Source organism: Garra rufa, chromosome 3 (assembly GCF_049309525.1).
Source record: "Garra rufa chromosome 3, GarRuf1.0, whole genome shotgun sequence".
NCBI lineage: Eukaryota > Metazoa > Chordata > Actinopteri > Cypriniformes > Cyprinidae > Garra > Garra rufa.
Genome location: NC_133363.1, coordinates 65,579,175 through 65,600,776, shown reverse-complemented (window position 1 = coordinate 65,600,776; position 21,602 = coordinate 65,579,175). Strand labels below are relative to the sequence as shown.

At 36.4% G+C, this 21,602-nt stretch overlaps 1 protein-coding gene across 1 annotated transcript; it reads right to left on the bottom strand.

Annotated features, from left to right (window-relative positions):
- Positions 1-701: 701 nt before the first annotated feature.
- epdl1 (ependymin-like 1) lies at positions 702-15,098 on the bottom strand. Its single transcript, XM_073837453.1, has 6 exons — positions 14,939-15,098; positions 12,625-12,659; positions 9,731-9,865; positions 2,790-2,976; positions 1,250-1,337; positions 702-1,086 (listed from the first exon to the last, which is right to left on the bottom strand). The coding sequence occupies exons 1-6, from the start codon at positions 15,024-15,026 to the stop codon at positions 972-974; spliced, it is 648 nt and encodes a 215-aa protein (XP_073693554.1). The 5' UTR covers positions 15,027-15,098; the 3' UTR covers positions 702-971.
- Positions 15,099-21,602: the final 6,504 nt, after the last annotated feature.

Here is a 21,602-nt window from a genome sequence, read left to right as displayed (position 1 = left end):
ACTTTTTTCAGCTTTATATAATTTTTATCTCATAATTATGTCTTTTTCATCTTTATATCTCATATTTGACTTTTTCATCTTTAGGTCTCATAATTGACTTTTTTCATCTTTTCGACTTTTTAGCTTTTTAAAAGTCATAATTATGAGCTAAAAAGTCGAAAAGATGAAAAAAGTCAATTATGAGATATAAAGATGCAAAAGTCATAATTATGAGATAAAACGATGAAAAAGGCAATTATGAGATAAAAAGGTGAAAAAGTCAGTTATGAGATATAATTATGACGTTTCATCTTTATGAGATATAAAAATGAAAAAGGCAATTATGAGATAAAAGATGAAAAAAGCAATAATTATGAGATAAAAGGATGAAAGACAATTTTCATCCTTCAAAGGTAAAAAATCTGACAAAATGTCATGAGATATGTCAAAAATCGCCTTTAAAGTTGTCCAAATAAAGTTCTTAGAAATGCATAATACTAATCAAAAATTATGTTTTGATTTATTTACGGTGGGACATTTACAAAATATATTTATGGAACATTCATTCAATGTATTCCTTCAATTTTCTTGGTCTTAAAAATTCTTGAATTTACCTTCATAAAATAAGCAGAAACCCTGAAAAGCACCTGCTAAATGCATAAATGTAAATATCCTGGTGAAAAAGTCTTAAATGTGATGCAAAAACAGACATGTTTCAGATGTAGTGTTAGAAAAAAAAAGTAGTTTTTTTATTACCTTCTGTAAACAATTAAAGTGCTTTTCTTTCCTTTATTTCTACAGCGCTTTTAACAATACATGTTGTGTCAAAGCAACTTTACAGTATTACATTTTTTTGATTGTATCACAAAGAGCAGCAACAGCATTTAAAAAGAAACAATTAACAAAAGCGTTCTGAAAACATTGATTGGTTGAGAGAGGTTAAAATCATCATAAAATGTGATTCCAGAGGTACAGCATGTTGGACAGGTTTCTCAGAGGAAGGCACTGAAGAAATTGAGTGTCTCTTCTTCAGTTTCTACATCGGTGCAGAAATGAGGAGGAAAGAACTGCTCCGGGTCCTCAACCCCCTTCACCGCATCAAAATAGCTGAAAAAAATAAAAATCAACATTATCAATTGTAATCATTATCAGGGTCAGAGAAAAGATCTGCAGTCTTTGATACAGATGCATGAAAACACATTGAATTTGAGGATTTGCTTTTGTCAGTTTATTCTGATGCTTCTTATTTACTGCATGAAGAGTGTCTTACGTTGTGACGATCCAGCCAGACTCTGCGGTGTGGTAAAGCGTCGACACTGGGATGCAACCAAACTCTGTGACTGTGGCCAGATATTTACCTGGGGATAAAAAATACAAATAAAAAATAAAACAAAACTATTTTAAGATAAATTATCTCAATTTTGGATTTTAAAGTCAGAATTTTAACAAAGTCATAATTATGAGATAAAAAGACAAAAAAAAGATAATTATTAGATAAAACATTCAAAAGATGAAAAAGTCATAATTTTTGTGATAAAAAGTAGAAAATATGAAAAAAGCCAATTATGAGATATAAAGATGAAAAAGATAATTATTACATAAAACATTTAAAAGTTAAAAAAGTCATAATTGTGAGAAAAAAGATGAAAATATGAAAAAGTCAATTATGAGATAAAAAAATAAAAGAATGAAAAAAAAATCATAATTATGAGATAAAAAACCAAAATGATGAAAAGGTCAACTATGAGATAAGTCAAAATTACGACTTTAAAGGCCAAAATTATGAGATAAAAAGATGAAAAAAAAAAACATAATTATGAGATAAAAAATATGAAAAAGTCATAATTTTGAGATAAAAAGTTGAAAAGATGAAAAAAGTCAATTAAGAGATAAAAGTCTAAAAGCTAAAATGATGAATTTAAAAGCCAAAATTATGAGATAAAAAGACAAAAAAAAGATAATTATTAGATAAAACATTTAAAAGGTAAAAAAGTCATAATTGTGAGACAAAAAGATGAAAATATGAAAAAGTCATAATTATGAGATAAAAAATAAAAGGATGAAAAAAATCATGATTATGACAAAAAGATGAAAAAGTCATAATTATGAGAAAAAGAAAGATGAAAGTCATAATTAGATAAAAAGATGAAAAGGTGAAAAAGTCATGATTTTGAGATAAAAGTTGAAAATGATTAAAAAAAAGTCATAATTCTGAGATAAAAAGCCAAAATTATGAAAAGGTCAACTATGAGTAGTCGAAATTATGACTTAAAGGCCAAAATTATGAGATAAAAAGGATGAAAAAAATCATAATTATCAGAAAAAAATGAAAAAGTCATAATTATGAGCTAAAAAGTTGAAAAGATGAAAAAAGTCAACTATGAGATATAAAGATGAAAAAGTCATAATTATGAGACAAAAAGAAGAGAGATAATTTTGAGATAAAAGGTAAAAATTCTGACAAAATGTCAGGAGATATGTGATACTTTAAAAGACAAAATTATGACTTTAAAAGCCAAAATTCAAAATAAAGTCATAATTATGAGATAAAAGACAAAAAAAGATAATAATAAAAACAAAAGAAAGTGATTTTGCCAGTTTAAATATGAATGTCTGCAGATGAAACATTAACCAGCATCAATGCACTGCTCATCTAAAATACTTCAGGTGGTAACTGAATTTGCAGTGCTTTTCACTTTGTAAAATGAAAATATTATTATTTGTGATGACTTTTATTTTTAAATGTTGCATGTTTTATTAATGGTAAATCATCTTAAATGCATCCTGTGTTTAATCCAAAAGACCCTCACCTCCAGTCTCAGGTACGTCTCCTGTCCAGGTGTTGACTAGCAGACCTTCACCGGGTGCCGACGATCCTCCCAGAACCACCTGCGACAGCAGCGAGGCATTACGGGGAATCTGTGAGGGGTGGAACGCGGCGTGGAGAGGATTCCTCTGACACGTCTGGTTCTTGTAGTCGATGGTGTAAACCACACCCTGAGCAAATCAATCAACAAACACACATTTCATGAGTATGGCTGACACATATTGGAAGTCAGTTTCTGCCACATGAGAAAAAATGCTTTGATAAATCACAAAGGATAAAAAGCCAGAGATAAAAAGTCAAAATTATGACAGTCAATTATGAGATAAAAAGTTGAACTTATGACAAAAAAAACTTCATAATTACGAGATAAAATGTCAATTATCAGATAAGTAAAAATTATGACTTTAAAAGAAAATTATGAGATAAAAAGATGAAAAAGTCATAATTATGAGGAAAAAGTGTCAAAATGTCAACTATGAGATAAGTCAAAATGATTACTTTAAAAGCCAAAGTTATGAGAAAGGTGAAAAGTCATAATCATGAGACAAAAAGATGAAGTCATAATTTTGAGATAAAAATATGAAAATATAAAGTCATAATTATGAGATAAAATAATTATGTGGGAAAAAAGATGAAAAAAAATCATAATTATGAGATAAAAAGATGAAAAAAAAATCATAATTATGGCAAAAAGATGAAAAAGCCATAATTTTGAGATAAAAAAAGATGAAAAGAGAATGTCATCATTATGAGATAAAAGGACGAAAAAAATCATAATTTTAAGATAAGTTTAAAATATTTTAAAAAGTCATAATTTTGAGATAAAAGCCAAAATGATGACAAAAGGTCAACTATAAGATAAGTCAAAATTATGAGATAAAAAGATGAAAGTCAAAATTATGAGAAAAATACGAAAAAGTCATAATTATGAGAAAAAAAGATAAAGATAAAAGTTTTAGATAAAAAGTAAAAAAAGAAAAAATTTTGAGACAAAAAGTTGAAAAAAAAAATTGAAATAAAAAAATGACAAAATGTCAACTGAGACCAAAATTATGAGATAAAAAGACAAAAAAAGATAAAAAGATTAAAAAGTCAAAATAATGAGATCAAAAGATGAAAAAGAATAATTATAAGATATCTCATAATTGACATTTTGTCAGAATTTTGACTTAAGTCAAAATTATAACTTTAAAAGCCAAATAATTGAATGTCAAAATGATCAGAGATGAGCATGTTTACATCTGGAGGACTCTAATCGGCAATACCTCTCTAGGACGTTTCCTGTCAGACGTCAAATAGACATTTAGAAAATGTCTGTTAGATGTTTATGATATAGAATGTATGTAAAACTGACATCTTAAAGATGTTTATCAGGTTTTGTTTGTACACTGCAGATGCTTTCCAGATGAAGCAACCTTTAGCAGGCCTCTTGCAGACGCATGTGTGCTCTTTGGGACAGGTCAGTTATGAGACAAAGTCAAAACTATGACAAAAATACAATCATAATTATGAGATAAAAACGTACAATTATGACAGTAAGAGAGAAAAGTCAAAATGATGACAAATCACTTCTGAAGTAAAAAGTGAATTATGAGATAAGTTGAATTATGAATTAAGTAAAAAAAAATAAAAAGTATGACTTTTAAAGTCATAATCATGACATAAAAAGTTGAAATTTAGGCTTTAAAAATCACACTTGTGAGATAAAATTCAAAAAGTCAATTCTGAATTATGATGACAATAAATTGAAATGATGAATAAATTGAAGTCATAATTATGAGATAAAAGAAGAAAATATAAAAAAAGTCAATTTTGAGATAAAAAGATGAAAAAGCCATAATTATGAGATAAAAAGATGAAAAGGTCATAATTTTGAGATAAAAAGATTTTAAAAAGTCGTAAATTTAGGATGAAAAGATGAAAAAGTCATAAATTTAGGACAAAAAGATGAAAAGGTCATAATTTTGAGATAAAAGATGAAAAAGTCAAACTTATGAGATGAAAAGTAAAAAAAGGCATAAATTTAGGATAAAAAGATGAATAGATGAAAAAGTCAATTATGAGATAAAAAGATGAAAAGGTCATAATTTTGAAATAAAAATATAAAAAGTCATAAATTTAGGATAAAAGGATGAAAAGATGAAAAGGTCATAATTTTGAGATAAAAGATGAAAAAGTCAAACTTATGAGATGAAAAGTAAAAAAGGCATAAATTTAGGATAAAAGAATGAAAAAGTCATAATGAGATAAAAAGATGAAAAGGTCATAATTTTGAAATAAAAATATAAAAAGTCATAAATTTAGGATAAAAGGATGAAAAGATGAAAAGGTCATAATTTTGAGATAAAAGATGAAAAAGTCAAACTTATGAGATGAAAAGTAAAAAAGGCATAAATTTAGGATAAAAGAATGAAAAAGTCATAATGAGATAAAAAGATGAAAAGGTCAAATTTATGAGATGAAAAGATTAAAAAAAGTCGTAAATTTAGGATAAAAGGATGAAAAGATGAAAAAGTCATAATTATGAGATGAAAAGATAAAAAAAGTCATAAATTTAGGACAAAAAGATGAAAAGGTCATAATTTTGAGATAAAAGATGAAAAAGTCAAACTTATGAGATGAAAAGTAAAAAAAGGCATAAATTTAGGATAAAAGAATGAAAAAGTCCTAATGAGATAAAAAGATGAAAAGGTCAAATTTATGAGATGAAAAGATAAAAAAGTCATAAATTTAGGATAAAAAGATGAATAGATGAAAAAGTCATAATTATGAGATAAAAAGATGAAAAGGTCATAATTTTGAAATAAAAATATAAAAAGTCATAAATTTAGGATAAAAGGATGAAAAGATTAAAAGGTCATAATTTTGAGATAAAAGATGAAAATATAAAAAAAGTCAATTTTGAGATAAAAAGATGAAAAAGCCATAATTATGAGATAAAAAGATGAAAAGGTCATAATTTTGAGATAAAAAGATTTTAAAAAGTCGTAAATTTAGGATGAAAAGATGAAAAAGTCATAAATTTAGGACAAAAAGATGAAAAGGTCATAATTTTGAGATAAAAGATGAAAAAGTCAAACTTATGAGATGAAAAGTAAAAAAAGGCATAAATTTAGGATAAAAAGATGAATAGATGAAAAAGTCAATTATGAGATAAAAAGATGAAAAGGTCATAATTTTGAAATAAAAATATAAAAAGTCATAAATTTAGGATAAAAGGATGAAAAGATGAAAAGGTCATAATTTTGAGATAAAAGATGAAAAAGTCAAACTTATGAGATGAAAAGTAAAAAAGGCATAAATTTAGGATAAAAGAATGAAAAAGTCATAATGAGATAAAAAGATGAAAAGGTCATAATTTTGAAATAAAAATATAAAAAGTCATAAATTTAGGATAAAAGGATGAAAAGATGAAAAGGTCATAATTTTGAGATAAAAGATGAAAAAGTCAAACTTATGAGATGAAAAGTAAAAAAGGCATAAATTTAGGATAAAAGAATGAAAAAGTCATAATGAGATAAAAAGATGAAAAGGTCAAATTTATGAGATGAAAAGATTAAAAAAAGTCGTAAATTTAGGATAAAAGGATGAAAAGATGAAAAAGTCATAATTATGAGATGAAAAGATAAAAAAAGTCATAAATTTAGGACAAAAAGATGAAAAGGTCATAATTTTGAGATAAAAGATGAAAAAGTCAAACTTATGAGATGAAAAGTAAAAAAAGGCATAAATTTAGGATAAAAGAATGAAAAAGTCCTAATGAGATAAAAAGATGAAAAGGTCAAATTTATGAGATGAAAAGATAAAAAAGTCATAAATTTAGGATAAAAAGATGAATAGATGAAAAAGTCATAATTATGAGATAAAAAGATGAAAAGGTCATAATTTTGAAATAAAAATATAAAAAGTCATAAATTTAGGATAAAAGGATGAAAAGATTAAAAGGTCATAATTTTGAGATAAAAGATGAAAAAGTCATAATTATGAGATAAAAGATGAAAAAGTCAAACTTATGAGATGAAAAGTAAAAAAGGCATAAATTTAGGATAAAAGAATGAAAAGTCATAATGAGATAAAAAGATGAAAAGGTCAAATTTATGAGATGAAAAGATAAAAAAGTCATAAATTTAGGATAAAAGGATGAAAAGATGAAAAAGTCATAATTATGAGATAAAAAGGTCAAAATTATGAGATGAAAAGATAAAAAAGTCATAAATTTAAGATAAAAGGATGAAAAAATGAAAAAGTCATAATTATGAGATAAAAGAAGAAAATATAAAAAAAGTCAATTTTGAGATAAAAAGATGAAAAAGCCATAATTATGAGATAAAAAGATGAAAAGGTCATAATTTTGAGATAAAAAGATAAAAAAAGTCATACATTTAGGATAAAAGGATGAAAAAGTCATAATTATGAGATGAAAAGATAAAAAAGTCATAAATTTAGGATAAAAAGATGAAAAGGTCATAATTATGAGATAAAAGATGAAAAAGTCAAACTTAAGAGATGAAAAGTAAAAAAAGGCATAAATTTAGGATAAAAGGATGAAAAGATGAAAAAGTCATAATTATGAGATAAAAGATGAAAAAGTCAAACTTAAGAGATGAAAAGTAAAAAAGGCATAAATTTAGGATAAAAGAATGAAAAAGTCATAATGAGATAAAAAGATGAAAAGGTCAAATTTATGAGATGAAAAGATAAAAAAGTCATAAATTTAGGACAAAAAGATGAAAAGGTCATAATTTTGAAATAAAAAGATAAAAAGTCATAAATTTAGGATAAAAGGATGAAAAGATGAAAAAGTCATAATGAGATAAAAAGATGAAAAGGTCAAAATTATGAGATGAAAAGATAAAAAAGTCATAAATTTAGGATAGAAGGATGAAAAGATGAAAAAGTCATAATTATGAGATAAAAGATGAAAAAGTCAAACTTACGAGATGAAAAGATAAAAAAGGCATAAATTTAGGATAAAAGGATGAAAAGATGAAAAAGTCATAATGAGATAAAAAGATGAAAAGGTCAAAATTATGAGATGAAAAGATAAAAAAGTCATAAATTTAGGATAAAAGGATGAAAAGATGAAAAAGTCATAATTATGAGATAAAAGATGAAAAAGTCAAACTTACGAGATGAAAAGATAAAAAAGGCATAAATTTAGGATAAAAGGATGAAAAGATGAAAAAGTCATAATTATGAGATAAAAAGATGAAAAGGTCAAATTTATGAGATGAAAAGATAAAAAAGTCATAAATTTAGGACAAAAAGATGAAAAGGTCATAATTTTGAAATAAAAAGATAAAAAGTCATAAATTTAGGATAAAAGGATGAAAAGATGAAAAAGTCATAATGAGATAAAAAGATGAAAAGGTCAAAATTATGAGATGAAAAGATAAAAAAGTCATAAATTTAGGATAAAAGGATGAAAAGATGAAAAAGTCATAATTATGAGATAAAAGAAGAAAATATAAAAAAGTCAATTTTGAGATAAAAAGATGAAAAAGCCATAATTATGAGATAAAAAGATGAAAAAGTCATAATTATGAGATAAAAAGATGAAAAGGTCATAATTTTGAGATAAAAAGATAAAAAAAGTCATACATTTAGGATAAAAGGATGAAAAAGTCATAATTATGAGATGAAAAGATAAAAAGTCAAATTTAGGATAAAAGGATGAAAAGATGAAAAAGTCATAATGAGATAAAAAGATGAAAAGGTCAAAATTATGAGATGAAAAGATAAAAAAGTCATAAATTTAGGATAGAAGGATGAAAAGATGAAAAAGTCATAATTATGAGATAAAAGATGAAAAAGTCAAACTTACGAGATGAAAAGATAAAAAAGGCATAAATTTAGGATAAAAGGATGAAAAGATGAAAAAGTCATAATTATTAGATAAAAAGGTCAAAATTATGAGATGAAAAGATAAAAAAGTCATAAATTTAAGATAAAAGGATGAAAAAATGAAAAAGTCATAATTATGAGATAAAAGAAGAAAATATAAAAAAGTCAATTTTGAGATAAAAAGATGAAAAAGCCATAATTATGAGATAAAAAGATGAAAAGGTCATAATTTTGAGATAAAAAGATAAAAAAGTCATACATTTAAGATAAAAGGATGAAAAAGTCATAATTATGAGATGAAAAGATAAAAAAGTCATAAATTTAGGACAAAAAGATGAAAAGGTCATAATTTTGAAATAAAAAGATAAAAAGTCATAAATTTAGGATAAAAGGATGAAAAGATGAAAATGTCATAATTATGAGATAAAAAGATTAAAAAGACAAAATGTCAACTATGAGATAAATCAAAATTATGACTTTAAAAGCCAAAATGATGTGATGAAAAGATCATAATAAATTGAAATGATGACAGTCAATTAAACGTTAAAAAGTTACACTTTGACAAAAAGTCAGTTATAAGATAAAAAAAAATCTAAATTATAACAAGTCATTATGAGATAAAAAGTTATGACATAACTTAAGACAAAAATGTATTACGACATAAAAGTAAATGATCAGATTTTAATTATTGTGAATTGGTAAAAGATGGAATGGCTCTCTCAGTGCAGCTTTACTATCATTTAAAGTCTTTAAAATGATCATTTTGACTTTGTAGTTGATTTCATATCGGCCGTGTGTGTATTTGTGCATGCAGAAAGATGGTTTCAGTTCAGTTAACATCTGCTGAATTCAGTAAATAGTTTAACTGAGTAAATATTAACAGAGTGCTTAGATTTTAACTTCAGGAGAATTTTGTTGCATCTTCCATTTTTCTATGAAGGTCATGTTTTTGATTGATATTCTGTGTGTATTAAAGCTGCACTGATGAGGATGCAGTTCAGTTTCTGTTCCTGTGAGGCTGATATTTCAGAAGTTGATGTGAAAACCAAACTGTAGTTCCACATTGTGTTTGTGCTTCACCTCTCGAAACAGGAACAGCATATTCACATGGAATGATTTGCTGTGAACTTGACCAAACTCCCACAAACGGATGCGCTGGCCGAAAGCATCGTAGCGATATTTGGCGACCGCCCAGTCCTGGCCCTCTCGAGCGCTCTGAAACAGAAATATATTATTAGAAAATAACCACCAAACTAAATGTTTGAGATCAGTAACATTTAAACAACAACAACAACAATGTAAATGAATACTTTAATTCATCAAGGATGCATTGAAACATTTTAATTATTTCAAATGTTTGACAGTTTATGTTATGTTTATATTTGTCGTTCACATTCTAGAGCTGATGAACTGAACCGACCAGATCCACGATGAATGACAACAAACTTCTGAACAACAACTAAATAAACTAGATTTAAAAAGTTCCTCAAAACAAACTTTAAAGTTGGCTTGAGAAAGCTGGACCAGAAAGTTGGAAAAGTTTAAAAAGATTTAAGTTTGAGGGTTTTCAGTCTGAAATAGTTTGAAGTATTTTTAAAAAGCTTAATGTTTGACAGATAGCTAGATAGACAGATAGCATGTTTCTAGCATTACTAGCATGTTGCTAGCATGTTTCCAGCATGATCACCAAGTTTATAGCATTTTTCTAACATTATTAGCAAGTTGCTATCATGTTTCTAGCACGATGAGCAAGTTGCTAGCATGTTTCTAGCATTGTTAACAAGTTGCTATCATGTTTCTAGCATTATAAGCAAGTTGCTAGCATGTGTATAGCATGATTAACAAGTTGCTGACATTATTCTAACATGATTAACAAGTTGCTAGCATGTTTCAACACAATTAGCAAGTTGCTAGGATGTTTCAACACAATTAGCAAGTTGCTAGGATGTTTCTAGCATTGTTAACAAGTTGCTATCATGTTTCTAGCATGATTAGCAAGTTGCTAACATGTTATTAGCACGATTAGCAATTTGCTAGCATGTTTCTAGCATGATTATCAAGTTGCTTGCATGTTGCTAGCATTATTATCAAGTTGTTATGTTTCTAGCATGATAAGCAAGTTGTTAGCATGTGTATAGCATGATTAGCTTTTTGCTGACATCATTCTAACATGATTAACAAGTTGCTTGCATGTTTTTCAACACGATTAGCAAGTTGCTAGAATGTTTCTAACATGATTAGCATGTTGCTAGCATGTTTCTAGCATTGTTAACAAGTTGCTAGCATGTTTCTAGCATGATTATCAAGTTGCTTGCATGTTGCTAGCATTATTATCAAGTTGTTATCATGTTTCTAGCATGATAAGCAAGTTGCTAGCATGTGAATAGCATGATTAGCATGTTGCTGACATTATTCTAACATGATTAACAAGTTGCTAGAATATTATTAGCATGTTTCTAGCATTGTTAACAAGTTGCTATCATGTTTCTAGCATTATAAGCAATTTGCTAGCATGTGTATAGCATGATTAGCATGTTGCTGACATTATTCTAACATGATTAACAAGTTGCTAGCATGTTTCAACACAATTAGCAAGTTGCTAGGATGTTTCTAGCATGATTAGCAACTTGCTAGCATGTTTCTAGCATTGTTAACAAGTTGCTATCATGTTTCTAGCATGATTAGCAAGTTGCTAACATGTTATTAGCACGATTAGCAAGTTGCTAGCATGTTTCTAGCATGATTATCAAGTTGCTTGCATGTTGCTAGCATTATTATCAAGTTGTTATGTTTCTAGCATGATAAGCAAGTTGTTAGCATGTGTATAGCATGATTAGCTTTTTGCTGACATCATTCTAACATGATTAACAAGTTGCTTGCATGTTTTTCAACACGATTAGCAAGTTGCTAGCATGTTTCTAGCACGATTAGCATGTTGCTAGCATGTTTCTAGCATTGTTAACAAGTTGCTATCATGTTTCTAGCATTATAAGCAAGTTGCTAGCATGTGTATAGCATGATTAGCATGTTGCTGACATTATTCTAACATGATTAACAAGTTGCTGACATTATTCTAACATGATTAACAAGTTGCTAACATGTTTCAACACAATTAGCAAGTTGCTAGGATGTTTCTAGCATGATTATCAACTTGCTAGTATGTTTCTAGCATTGTTAACAAGTTGCTATCATGTTTCTAGCATGATTAGCAAGTTGCTAACATGTTATTAGCACGATTAGCAAGTTGCTAGCATGTTTCTAGCATGATTATCAAGTTGCTTGCATGTTGCTAGCATTGTTATCAAGTTGTTATGTTTCTAGCATGATAAGCAAGTTGTTAGCATGTGTATAGCATGATTAGCTTTTTGCTGACATCATTCTAACATGATTAACAAGTTGCTTGCATGTTTTTCAACACGGTTAGCAAGTTGCTAGCATGTTTCTAACATGATTAGCATGTTGCTAGCATGTTTCTAGCATTGTTAACAAGTTGCTAGCATGTTTCTAGCATGATTATCAAGTTGCTTGCATGTTGCTAGCATTATTATCAAGTTGTTATCATGTTTCTAGCATGATAAGCAAGTTGCTAGCATGTGTATAGCATGATTAGCATATTGCTGACATTATTCTAACATGATTTACAAGTTGCTAGAATATTATTAGCATGTTTCTAGCATGATTAGCAAGTTGATAGCATGATTAACATGTCACTGGCATTTTGCTAACATGTTTCTAGCATGATTAGCATATTGTTAGTATGATTTATTGAGTTGAGTGTTTTTAGTCTCAGAATAATAATAATAATAACTTTCTCAAGCCAATTGAACACATCTAGTATTTCAGTGAATCAGTAGTTTGAGAGTCTAGTCTAGAGAGACTGATTCTCAATGCATCATGGAAGTGAACAGTGGTTGATGAACTCCTCTGTGTCTTCATTAATGTTTAATGTGTCATAATTCATAATCCTAACTCACCACACTCAAACTGCCGGACAGCAGCGGCGGAGTTCCTGGAACACACACCACATCAGTTACTTCATGCTAAACATTCAGGAACAGGTTCACAGTGTGAGCTGATCCAGATCTTCAGCTCATTCCTCTGTTTTTGGTTTATTGTTAATCAGGTCTGCTTTACTGGAGGTGCACATGGTTTCTTTCATGTGGACAGACAGACAGATCAGATAATAGACAAACTCAAGTTCATCACAGTTCGAGAGACATGCTTTAAATGCTTCAACATGTTTCAGTATTCTTGCAAAATTATTGTGCAGTACTCATAATTCATAAAATACTTGCAATAATTGCACCATTTATTAATATTTATATCAGACCACAAACTATTATCTTGTTTTGACCACTACATTTATTTTAATTCTGATGAAAGCATAAAATGCACTGTGATTAAAAATGGTGACCATCATCAAAAAACACAATTTTCCTTAAAAAAAAAATCAAACACATCTGTGACTCTGGAACACAAAACCAGTCATTATTATTTTTTTTTTTATTATTGAGTTATATACATCATATAAAAGCTGAATACATAAGCTTTTCATTGATGTGTGGTTATTGTTTGGATATGACAATACTGCCCTCCAAAGGCAAAGTGCAGTAACTACGCCAACACTGAAACTGAGAAAAATGCCTTTAAAGTTACACCAGCTAGTCAAACATGTTGAAACTCTCCTTTCTCTGAAACGGGACACAATTTTACCAGGAGCCACAAGACAAATCAAAATTTGTTTTAAGCCTTAACTCAAATTTGACCAAATGTGTAGTTACTGCGCTTTGCCTTTGGAGGGCAGAATATTTGGCTGAGGTACAGCTATTTAAAAATATGTAATCTGAGGGTGCAAAAAAATCTAAATATTGAGAGAATTGCCTTTAAAGTTGTCCAAATGAAGCTCTTAGCAATTATGCATTATGCAATTTGACCAAATGTGTAGTTACTGCGCTTTGCCTTTGGACGGCAGAATATTTGGCTGAGGTACAGCTATTTAAAAATATGTAATCTGAGGGTGCAAAAAAATCTAAATATTGAGAGAATTGCCTTTAAAGTTGTCCAAATGAAGTTCTTAGCAATTATGCATTATGCAATTTGACCAAATGTGTAGTTACTGCGCTTTGCCTTTGGACGGCAGAATATTTGGCTGAGGTACAGCTATTTAAAAATATGCAATCTGAGGGTGCAAAAAAACTAAATATTGAGAAAATTGCCTTTAAAGTTGTCCAAATGAAGCTCTTAGCAATTATGCATTATGCAATTTGACCAAATGTGTAGTTACTGCGCTTTGCCTTTGGAGGGCAGAATATTTGGCTGAGGTACAGCTATTTAAAAATATGCAATCTGAGGGTGCAAAAAAACTAAATATTGAGAAAATTGCCTTTAAAGTTGTCCAAATGAAGCTCTTAGCAATTATGCATTATGCAATTTGACCAAATGTGTAGTTACTGCGCTTTGCCTTTGGAGGGCAGAATATTTGGCTGAGGTACAGCTATTTAAAAATATGCAATCTGAGGGTGCAAAAAATCTAAATATTGAGAGAATTGCCTTTAAAGTTGTCCAAATGAAGCTCTTAGCAATTATGCATTATGCAATTTGACCAAATGTGTAGTTACTGCGCTTTGCCTTTGGAGGGCAGAATATTTGGCTGAGGTACAGCTATTTAAAAAAAGCTATTGCAAAAAATCAAAATATTGAGAGAACTGACTTTAAAGTTGTCCAAATGAAGTTCTTAACAATGCATATTATTAATTAAAAAAATAAGTTTTTATATATTCACAGTAGGAAATTTACAAAATATCTTCACGAAACATGATCTTAATATCCCATTGATTTTTGGCATGAAAGAAAAATTGATCATTTTGACCCATACAATATCTAAGGTCACATTTAAATTAAAAAATTAATTACATGAATTTCACCACTATCTTAACAAACATCATCACTTACTAAAACCAAAACCATTAAGAGAATACTTTAATATATCTCTAGTTTTAATTCAAACCTGCAGCTAGTCACCAAGGCAACCATTCTCATAATAAACTAAAACTAAAAATACTAAGAACTATATATACACATATTTGAGAAAAATAATAAAAATGACAAAAACAACAAATTGGCTTATTTCTATTATAAAACAAATATTACCAAGCATGTTTGGATTTTCTTTGGACATGTATTCTTAAGTAAACACATACTTATTAATCGCTCAGTAACCTGGTATTATTGTTATTTTGTAATAGACAGCAGCTGAAGAGACATGAATCAGTAGTTTTTCAGACTTACGGCATTGATGCGGCTTCTGTGCGGAGCAGCTTCCGGTCAGAAACAGCAGCAGTGAGAGAGCCGAACATAAACCCAACAGCAGCTTCATGTTTGCAGCTCAGACGTGTGTTGAACTTCTCTTCGACCTTGAGCTACTCTCACTGCATTTAAAGCTCCTGACGGTAAACAAGAAATCCAGGACTTCCTCATTCACAGAGTTCAGTCCGGAATCCGCTGCCTGCTTTTCCTTCAGTCGGCTCTCAGGAGAACATCACGAGTGGATCAGCTGAAATCAACACCAGCTCTGAGACCCTTAAACACACATCGACTTCATTATTCCATATGCTGTGTTTACAAAAGCCCAATCTGCTGTATCAGTCTCCTTATATATATTCATATTTTTTAAATACAAATGAAAAAGCAAAATATCACATATTGGTACATATACAGTAAGGGTGAACACCTGGAAAATATATGTGTTGCGGGACATAGATGTGTTTTTGTAGGACAGATAACATTTTCTACTGTTCTGCTATGTAAATACTGATTACATGCGTTGTCATATGCGCTGATTTATGTTTCTGAGCGCGCACGTGACATTTGTAATTAAATCTAGACATTTAGAAAGTCGCGTCTTTAAAATATGTAAAAATGAACCCTCGTGTTTTTCCGTGGACTCTCGACCATTTCCGTCAATAGTCCGCAAGTCCTTTGCGCGGAAACTACGCCGCAAAATAAATAAATGTAATGCTTTCTTAAAAGGTAAAAAGAACGCATGCATGCTTTTTTTTTTTATTTTTATTAAATATAATTATTAAAAACCATCAGATTGATGAAAATGCGGGACATTTTTTCAATATGCGACGTGCGGGACGGGTGGCCACCCTAATATATAGCTACAGTGGCATGCAAAAGTTAATAATTTTAACAAAATAAGAGAGATAATACAAAATGCATGTTATTTTTAATTTAGAATTGTCCAGAGTAAGATATTGGGTGCCACTTTACATTAGGTGGCCTTAACTACTATGCACTTACATTTAAATTAATCATTAGGTACAATGTACTTATTGTGTACGTACATGTTTTTACATTGTACTTATATATTTTTACAAACCTCTATGTAATTACCTTTGTAATTAATTTCTGTAATTACCACCGTTGAACCATCCCTTACACCCTAACCCACCGTTAACCCTGAACATACCACCAAACCTGTCCCTAACCTTACCCAAATCCCACCTTAATAGAAGCAAAAGTGATTTGCAATGCAATATGACCACATTAAGTACATTGTACTTATTGTTTGATGTAAGTACATAATAGTTAAATCCACCTAATATAAAGTGTGACCAGATATTATTACATAAACGATGTTTGCAAGAGACAAAAACAAGACAAAAAAAATGCTAAAAACATTAAAATAACCCCATTCAAAAGTTCGGGAAACCTTGGTTCCCTCTCAGTCGGTCTCTACGACGTCACGTCGGAGACCGACGAATTGGGATATCGCTTTAGAGATACCAATCCTCTTCGTGTGTAAACTAAACGAGCCAATGCACATTGGCATGCATGATTGCATCCAGCTGTCGCTGATCACAGCGTGAGCATAAATACACAGCAGGTGCAATGCATAGACAGCATTTCGCATCGGAGCCGATCTTTCCATGAGAGACGCAACGAGCCATTCTTCATACAAGAACTCTTCTCTGCGGTGTTGGCGGTACGGCGCGTCAGCGGTGGTGGTCTCCTGTGGGTGGAAAAAGCGCGCAGTCAAGGATTGCACTACCTGCCTTCTGTGTCGCAGCGGCCATCTCCCCTGTGTGCTTCAGCACTGAGCAGTTTCTAAAAGAGTATCACGGGTGAACGTCTTTTTAAAGACGAGGTGTTTGAAACACAATGCCGTTTCACCCGTGCGTTTCTGGATGCGGTCGTTACCTGGCGCCAGGTGATGGTCACGATCGCTGTCTGACGTGTCTGGGTATCGAGCACGCTCAGGCGGCGTTTGTGGATGAGTCATGCCGTCATTGCGGCGGCATGTCCATCACGGAGCTGCGGACCAGACTCCGCTTCCTGCAAAGGGGCGGGGTGCCAGTTCCTCTGCCCAGATCTACCGTTCCCCCCGGCAAACGCCGGGGGGACTCTACCTCTGGCAGAGGGCTGACTGGTCTGACGGTGACGGTGGGGAATTTCCCGGCGGATGATCCGCTGGGGGTTCCTCCTTCCACCGACAGCCCGTTCCATCTGGAGCTCCCAGAAGAGTGTTCGGGTCTTCCTCGTGAGGCACCGCTCATTACTTTTGGGGCTCCCCCTGACGACCGGATGTCAATCGCTGCATCGGGGGGTGAGCCAGACTTCTCGGGGGAGGACGATTCCGGATCGCTGCCGTCCACTGGGCGGTCAGCGGTGCCGGATACCGACCCCGAGATGATGGCTATGCTTTCCCGGGCCGCCGAGAGGGTAGGGCTTGAATGGAACCCTCCATCACGTCCCGACCCCTCTCGGCTGGATGACTGGTATCTTGGGGTGGCCCGCGCTGGTTCTCAGCGTCCCACCCCAGTGCCCTTCTTCCCGGAGGTGCATGATGAGCTTACTGGGACGTGGACGGCACCTTTTACTGCCAGAAACCGCTCCAGTGGCACGTCCTCCCTCACCACCCTTGATGGCGGACCAGCGCGGGGGTACGCGGCTGTCCCGCCGGTGGAGCGTGCGGTGGCGATGCAATTGTGTCCCGGCGCCGCTTCCACTTGGCGGGGCAACCCGTTGCTCCCCTCCCGGGCCTGTAGGCACTCGTCGGCTCTGATCGGCAGTGCCTACACGGCTTGTGGCGCTGCTGGCTCCGCCCTACACGCTATGGCGTTGTTACAGGTCCATCAGGCCCAGGCACTGAAGGACCTGTACGAGGGTGGTCACGACCCGGAAGTTCTACGTGAACTCCGTATCGCTACGGACCTCGCGCTACGAGCGACGAAGGTTACGGCGCGGTCTCTGGGTCGTGCGATGTCCACGATGGTGGTCCAGGAACGCCATCTCTGGCTGTGTCTGGCCGACATGAGGGAAGCAGACAAGGTCAGGTTCCTGAATGCCCCCGTGTCCCAGACCGGCCTCTTCGGCGACGCGGTCGAAAACTTCGCCCAGCAGTTTTCGGCCGCCCAGAAGCAGACTGAGGCCATCAGTCATATCTTGCCCCGGCGTGCTCCCGCTGCTGCCTCCACCCAGCCGCCGGCGGCACCTCGGTCTGCTCGTCGCCGAGGGCGGCCCCCTGCCTCCGCCCCCGCTCCACAGCAGCCTGCGCAGCAGCCTTCACGGCGGCGCCGTGGAGCCGGTCCCAGGGCGGCCGCCCCGCCCGTCCAGGCTCCCACCAAGACCAGTGGGAAACGCAAGAACAAGCGTCCCTGAGACGGGCGACCCAGAGATGGAGGAAGCTGCTCTTCGGGAGATGGTGATCGCACCACTCCCTCCCCCGGAGGAGGGCCGGGCGGAGAATCTTTTGTTTCCCTTAAAAAAGTTTCTTTTAAGAAACCCGTCATCGGCCTCACGGCCGGTGACACCCAAATTTTCAATAAAAGAGCAGTTTCTACTATCTCTGGGTCCCCAGAGGGGACAGCGGGTGTTGCACGGGTTAGCCCCGGGCTTCACCCCCTCTCCCCTCCCGCCAGCAAATGGCGCTGGGCGGTTGGAGAGTGCGGTAAGACGGACTACTCACGCACCAGCTGCCAGAACGCAGGTAAATGTCTTGCACACACCACACACAGACACTCTGACCCCGCTTCGGACCGGCATAGAGACGCCCGAGCGGGGTCCCTGCGTTCCACCTCGCTGCCCCCCCGCAGGTACGTCAGTGGTCCCGCTGGTCCCTCTTGTACGTTGGCTGGGGGCCTGGAGAAGGCTTCCCAGCCCGTCTTGCTGGCTCCTCCGGACCATCAGGCTCGGCTACGCGATTCAGTTCGCCCGGCGTCCGCCTCGGTTCAGGGGCATCCACTTCACTACAGTGAAAGTAGCAGATGCCCCTGTCCTACGGGCAGAGATTGCTACCTTGCTGGCGAAGAAAGCAATAGAGCCGGTCCCTCTAGCCGATATGAAGACAGGGTTTTACAGCCCCTACTTCATAGTACCCAAGAAAAGCGGCGGTTTACGACCGATCCTGGACCTGCGCATCTTGAATCGAGCTCTTCACAAGCTACCTTTCAGAATGCTCACACAAAAACACATCCTCAGATGTGTTCGTCCCCAGGATTGGTTCGCAGCGATCGACCTGAAGGACGCGTACTTTCATGTTTCGATCCTTCCGCGCCACAGACCATTTCTGCGGTTCGCGTTCGAAGGCAGAGCATATCAGTACAAGGTCCTGCCCTTCGGGCTGTCCCTCTCCCCCCGTGTCTTCACGAAAGTCGCGGAGGCGGCCCTTGTTCCCCTCAAGGAACAGGGCGTTCGTATCCTCAACTACCTCGACGACTGGCTGATACTAGCACACTCTCGAGAGCAGTTATGCGAACACAGGGACCTGGTGTTGGCACACCTCGCCCGCTTGGGCCTTCGGGTCAACTGGGAAAAGAGCAAACTCTCCCCCGTGCAGAGGATCTCTTTTCTTGGTGTGGAACTGGACTCGGTCAGCCAAACAGCTCGCCTCACGCAAGAGCGGGCTCAGTCGGTGCTGAACTGCTTGAATACGTTCAAGAGCAGAGAAGTGGTCCCACTGAAACAGTTTCAGAGGCTCCTGGGGCATATGGCAGCAGCTACGGCAGTCTTACCGCTTGGCCTGCTCCATATGAGGCCACTTCAGCACTGGCTTCATGGCCGAGTCCCGAGGAGAGCGTGGCAGCGCGGCACTCTCCGGGTCAAAGTAACCTCGGCCTGTCGCCTAACCTTCACCCCGTGGTCAGACCTAGCTTTTCTTCGGGCAGGAGTTCCCTTAGAACAGGTCTCCAGGCACGCTGTGGTACACACGGATGCCTCCACCACCGGTTGGGGAGCCACGTACAACGGGCAGGCAGTGTCGGGGGTTTGGACGAGCCCCCAGCTACACTGGCATATCAACTGCCTAGAGCTGCTGGCAGTACGCCTTGCCTTGAACCGTCTCAAAGGGCGCCTTCGAGGCAAACACGTGCTGGTCCGTACGGACAACACTGCGACCGTTGCGTACATCAACCGACAAGGTGGTCTACGCTCCCGTCGCATGTCGCAGCTCGCCCGTTCTCTCCTCCTCTGGAGTCAGAAGCATCTGAGGTCGCTTCGTGCCATTCACATTCCGGGTTTGCTCAACCGTGCAGCCGACGAGCTCTCACGAGCTGCGCTTCCCGGAGAGTGGAGACTCCATCCCCAGTCGGTCCAGCTGATCTGGAGACGTTTCGGGAAAGCTCAGGTAGACCTGTTTGCTTCTCCAGAGACGTCCCACTGCCAGCTCTTTTACTCCCTGACCGAGGGTACACTCGGCACGGACTCCCTGGCATGCAGCTGGCCACGGGGCCTTCGCAAGTATGCGTTTCCCCCAGTGAGCCTTCTCGCACAGACACTGTGCAAGGTCAGGGAGGACGAGGAGCAGGTCCTGTTAGTGGCGCCTTACTGGCCTACTCGGACCTGGTTCCCAGAACTGATGCTCCTCGCGACAGCCCCTCCCTGGCGGATTCCTCTGAGGAAGGATTTACTGACTCAGAGACGGGGCACCTTGTGGCACCCGCGTCCAGACCTCTGGAAACTACATGTCTGGTCCCTGGACGGGACGCGGAGGTTCTGAGTGATCTACCCCAAGGAGTGGTAGACACCATCACTTCGGCGAGAGCTGCATCCACGAGACATGCTTACGCCTTGAAGTGGAACCTGTTCGTCGAATGGGCTTTCTCAAGAAATGAGGATCCCCGAAGATGCTCGGTCGGAGTCGTGCTTACCTTTTTGCAGCAAGGGTTGGAGCGTAGGCTGTCACCCTCCACCCTTAAGGTCTATGTGGCCGCTATTTCTGCAAACCATGACCCCGTTGAAGGAAGGTCAATAGGTAGGCACGACCTGGTCGTCAGGTTTCTCAGGGGAGCCAGGAGGTTAAATCCTCCTAGGCCCCCCTCCGTACCCTCTTGGGACCTGTCTCTGGTGCTCACAGCACTACAGTGGGTCCCCTTTGAGCCTTTACAGTCAGTCGAGCTGAAGTATCTCTCTATGAAGACTCTGCTCCTGCTGGCATTGGCCTCCATCAAGAGGGTAGGGGACCTGCAGGCGTTTTCGGTCGACGATTCGTGCCTTCAGTTCGGGCCGGCAGATTCCCAGGTAACCCTGAGGCCCCGGCCTGGCTACGTGCCCAAGGTTCCCACTACTCCCTTCAGGGACCAAGTGGTGAGCCTGCAAGCGCTGCCCCCGGAGGAGGCAGACCCAGCCCTAGCTTTGCTTTGTCCCGTCCGAGCATTAAGATGCTACGTCGACCGGACGCAAAGCTTCAGGACCTCAGATCAGCTCTTTATTTGTCACGGAGGACGGCAGAAGGGGAAGGCCGTCTCCAAGCAGAGGATGGCACACTGGATAGTGGATGCCATCGCCTTGGCTTATCAAGCTCAGGGCGTGCCCTGCCCGCTCAGGTTGCGAGCTCACTCTACTAGGAGTATTGCATCCTCCTGGGCGCTGGCTCGTGGCGCCTCGCTATCTGACATTTGTAGAGCTGCGGGTTGGGCGACCCCTAACACGTTCGCTAGGTTTTATAGCC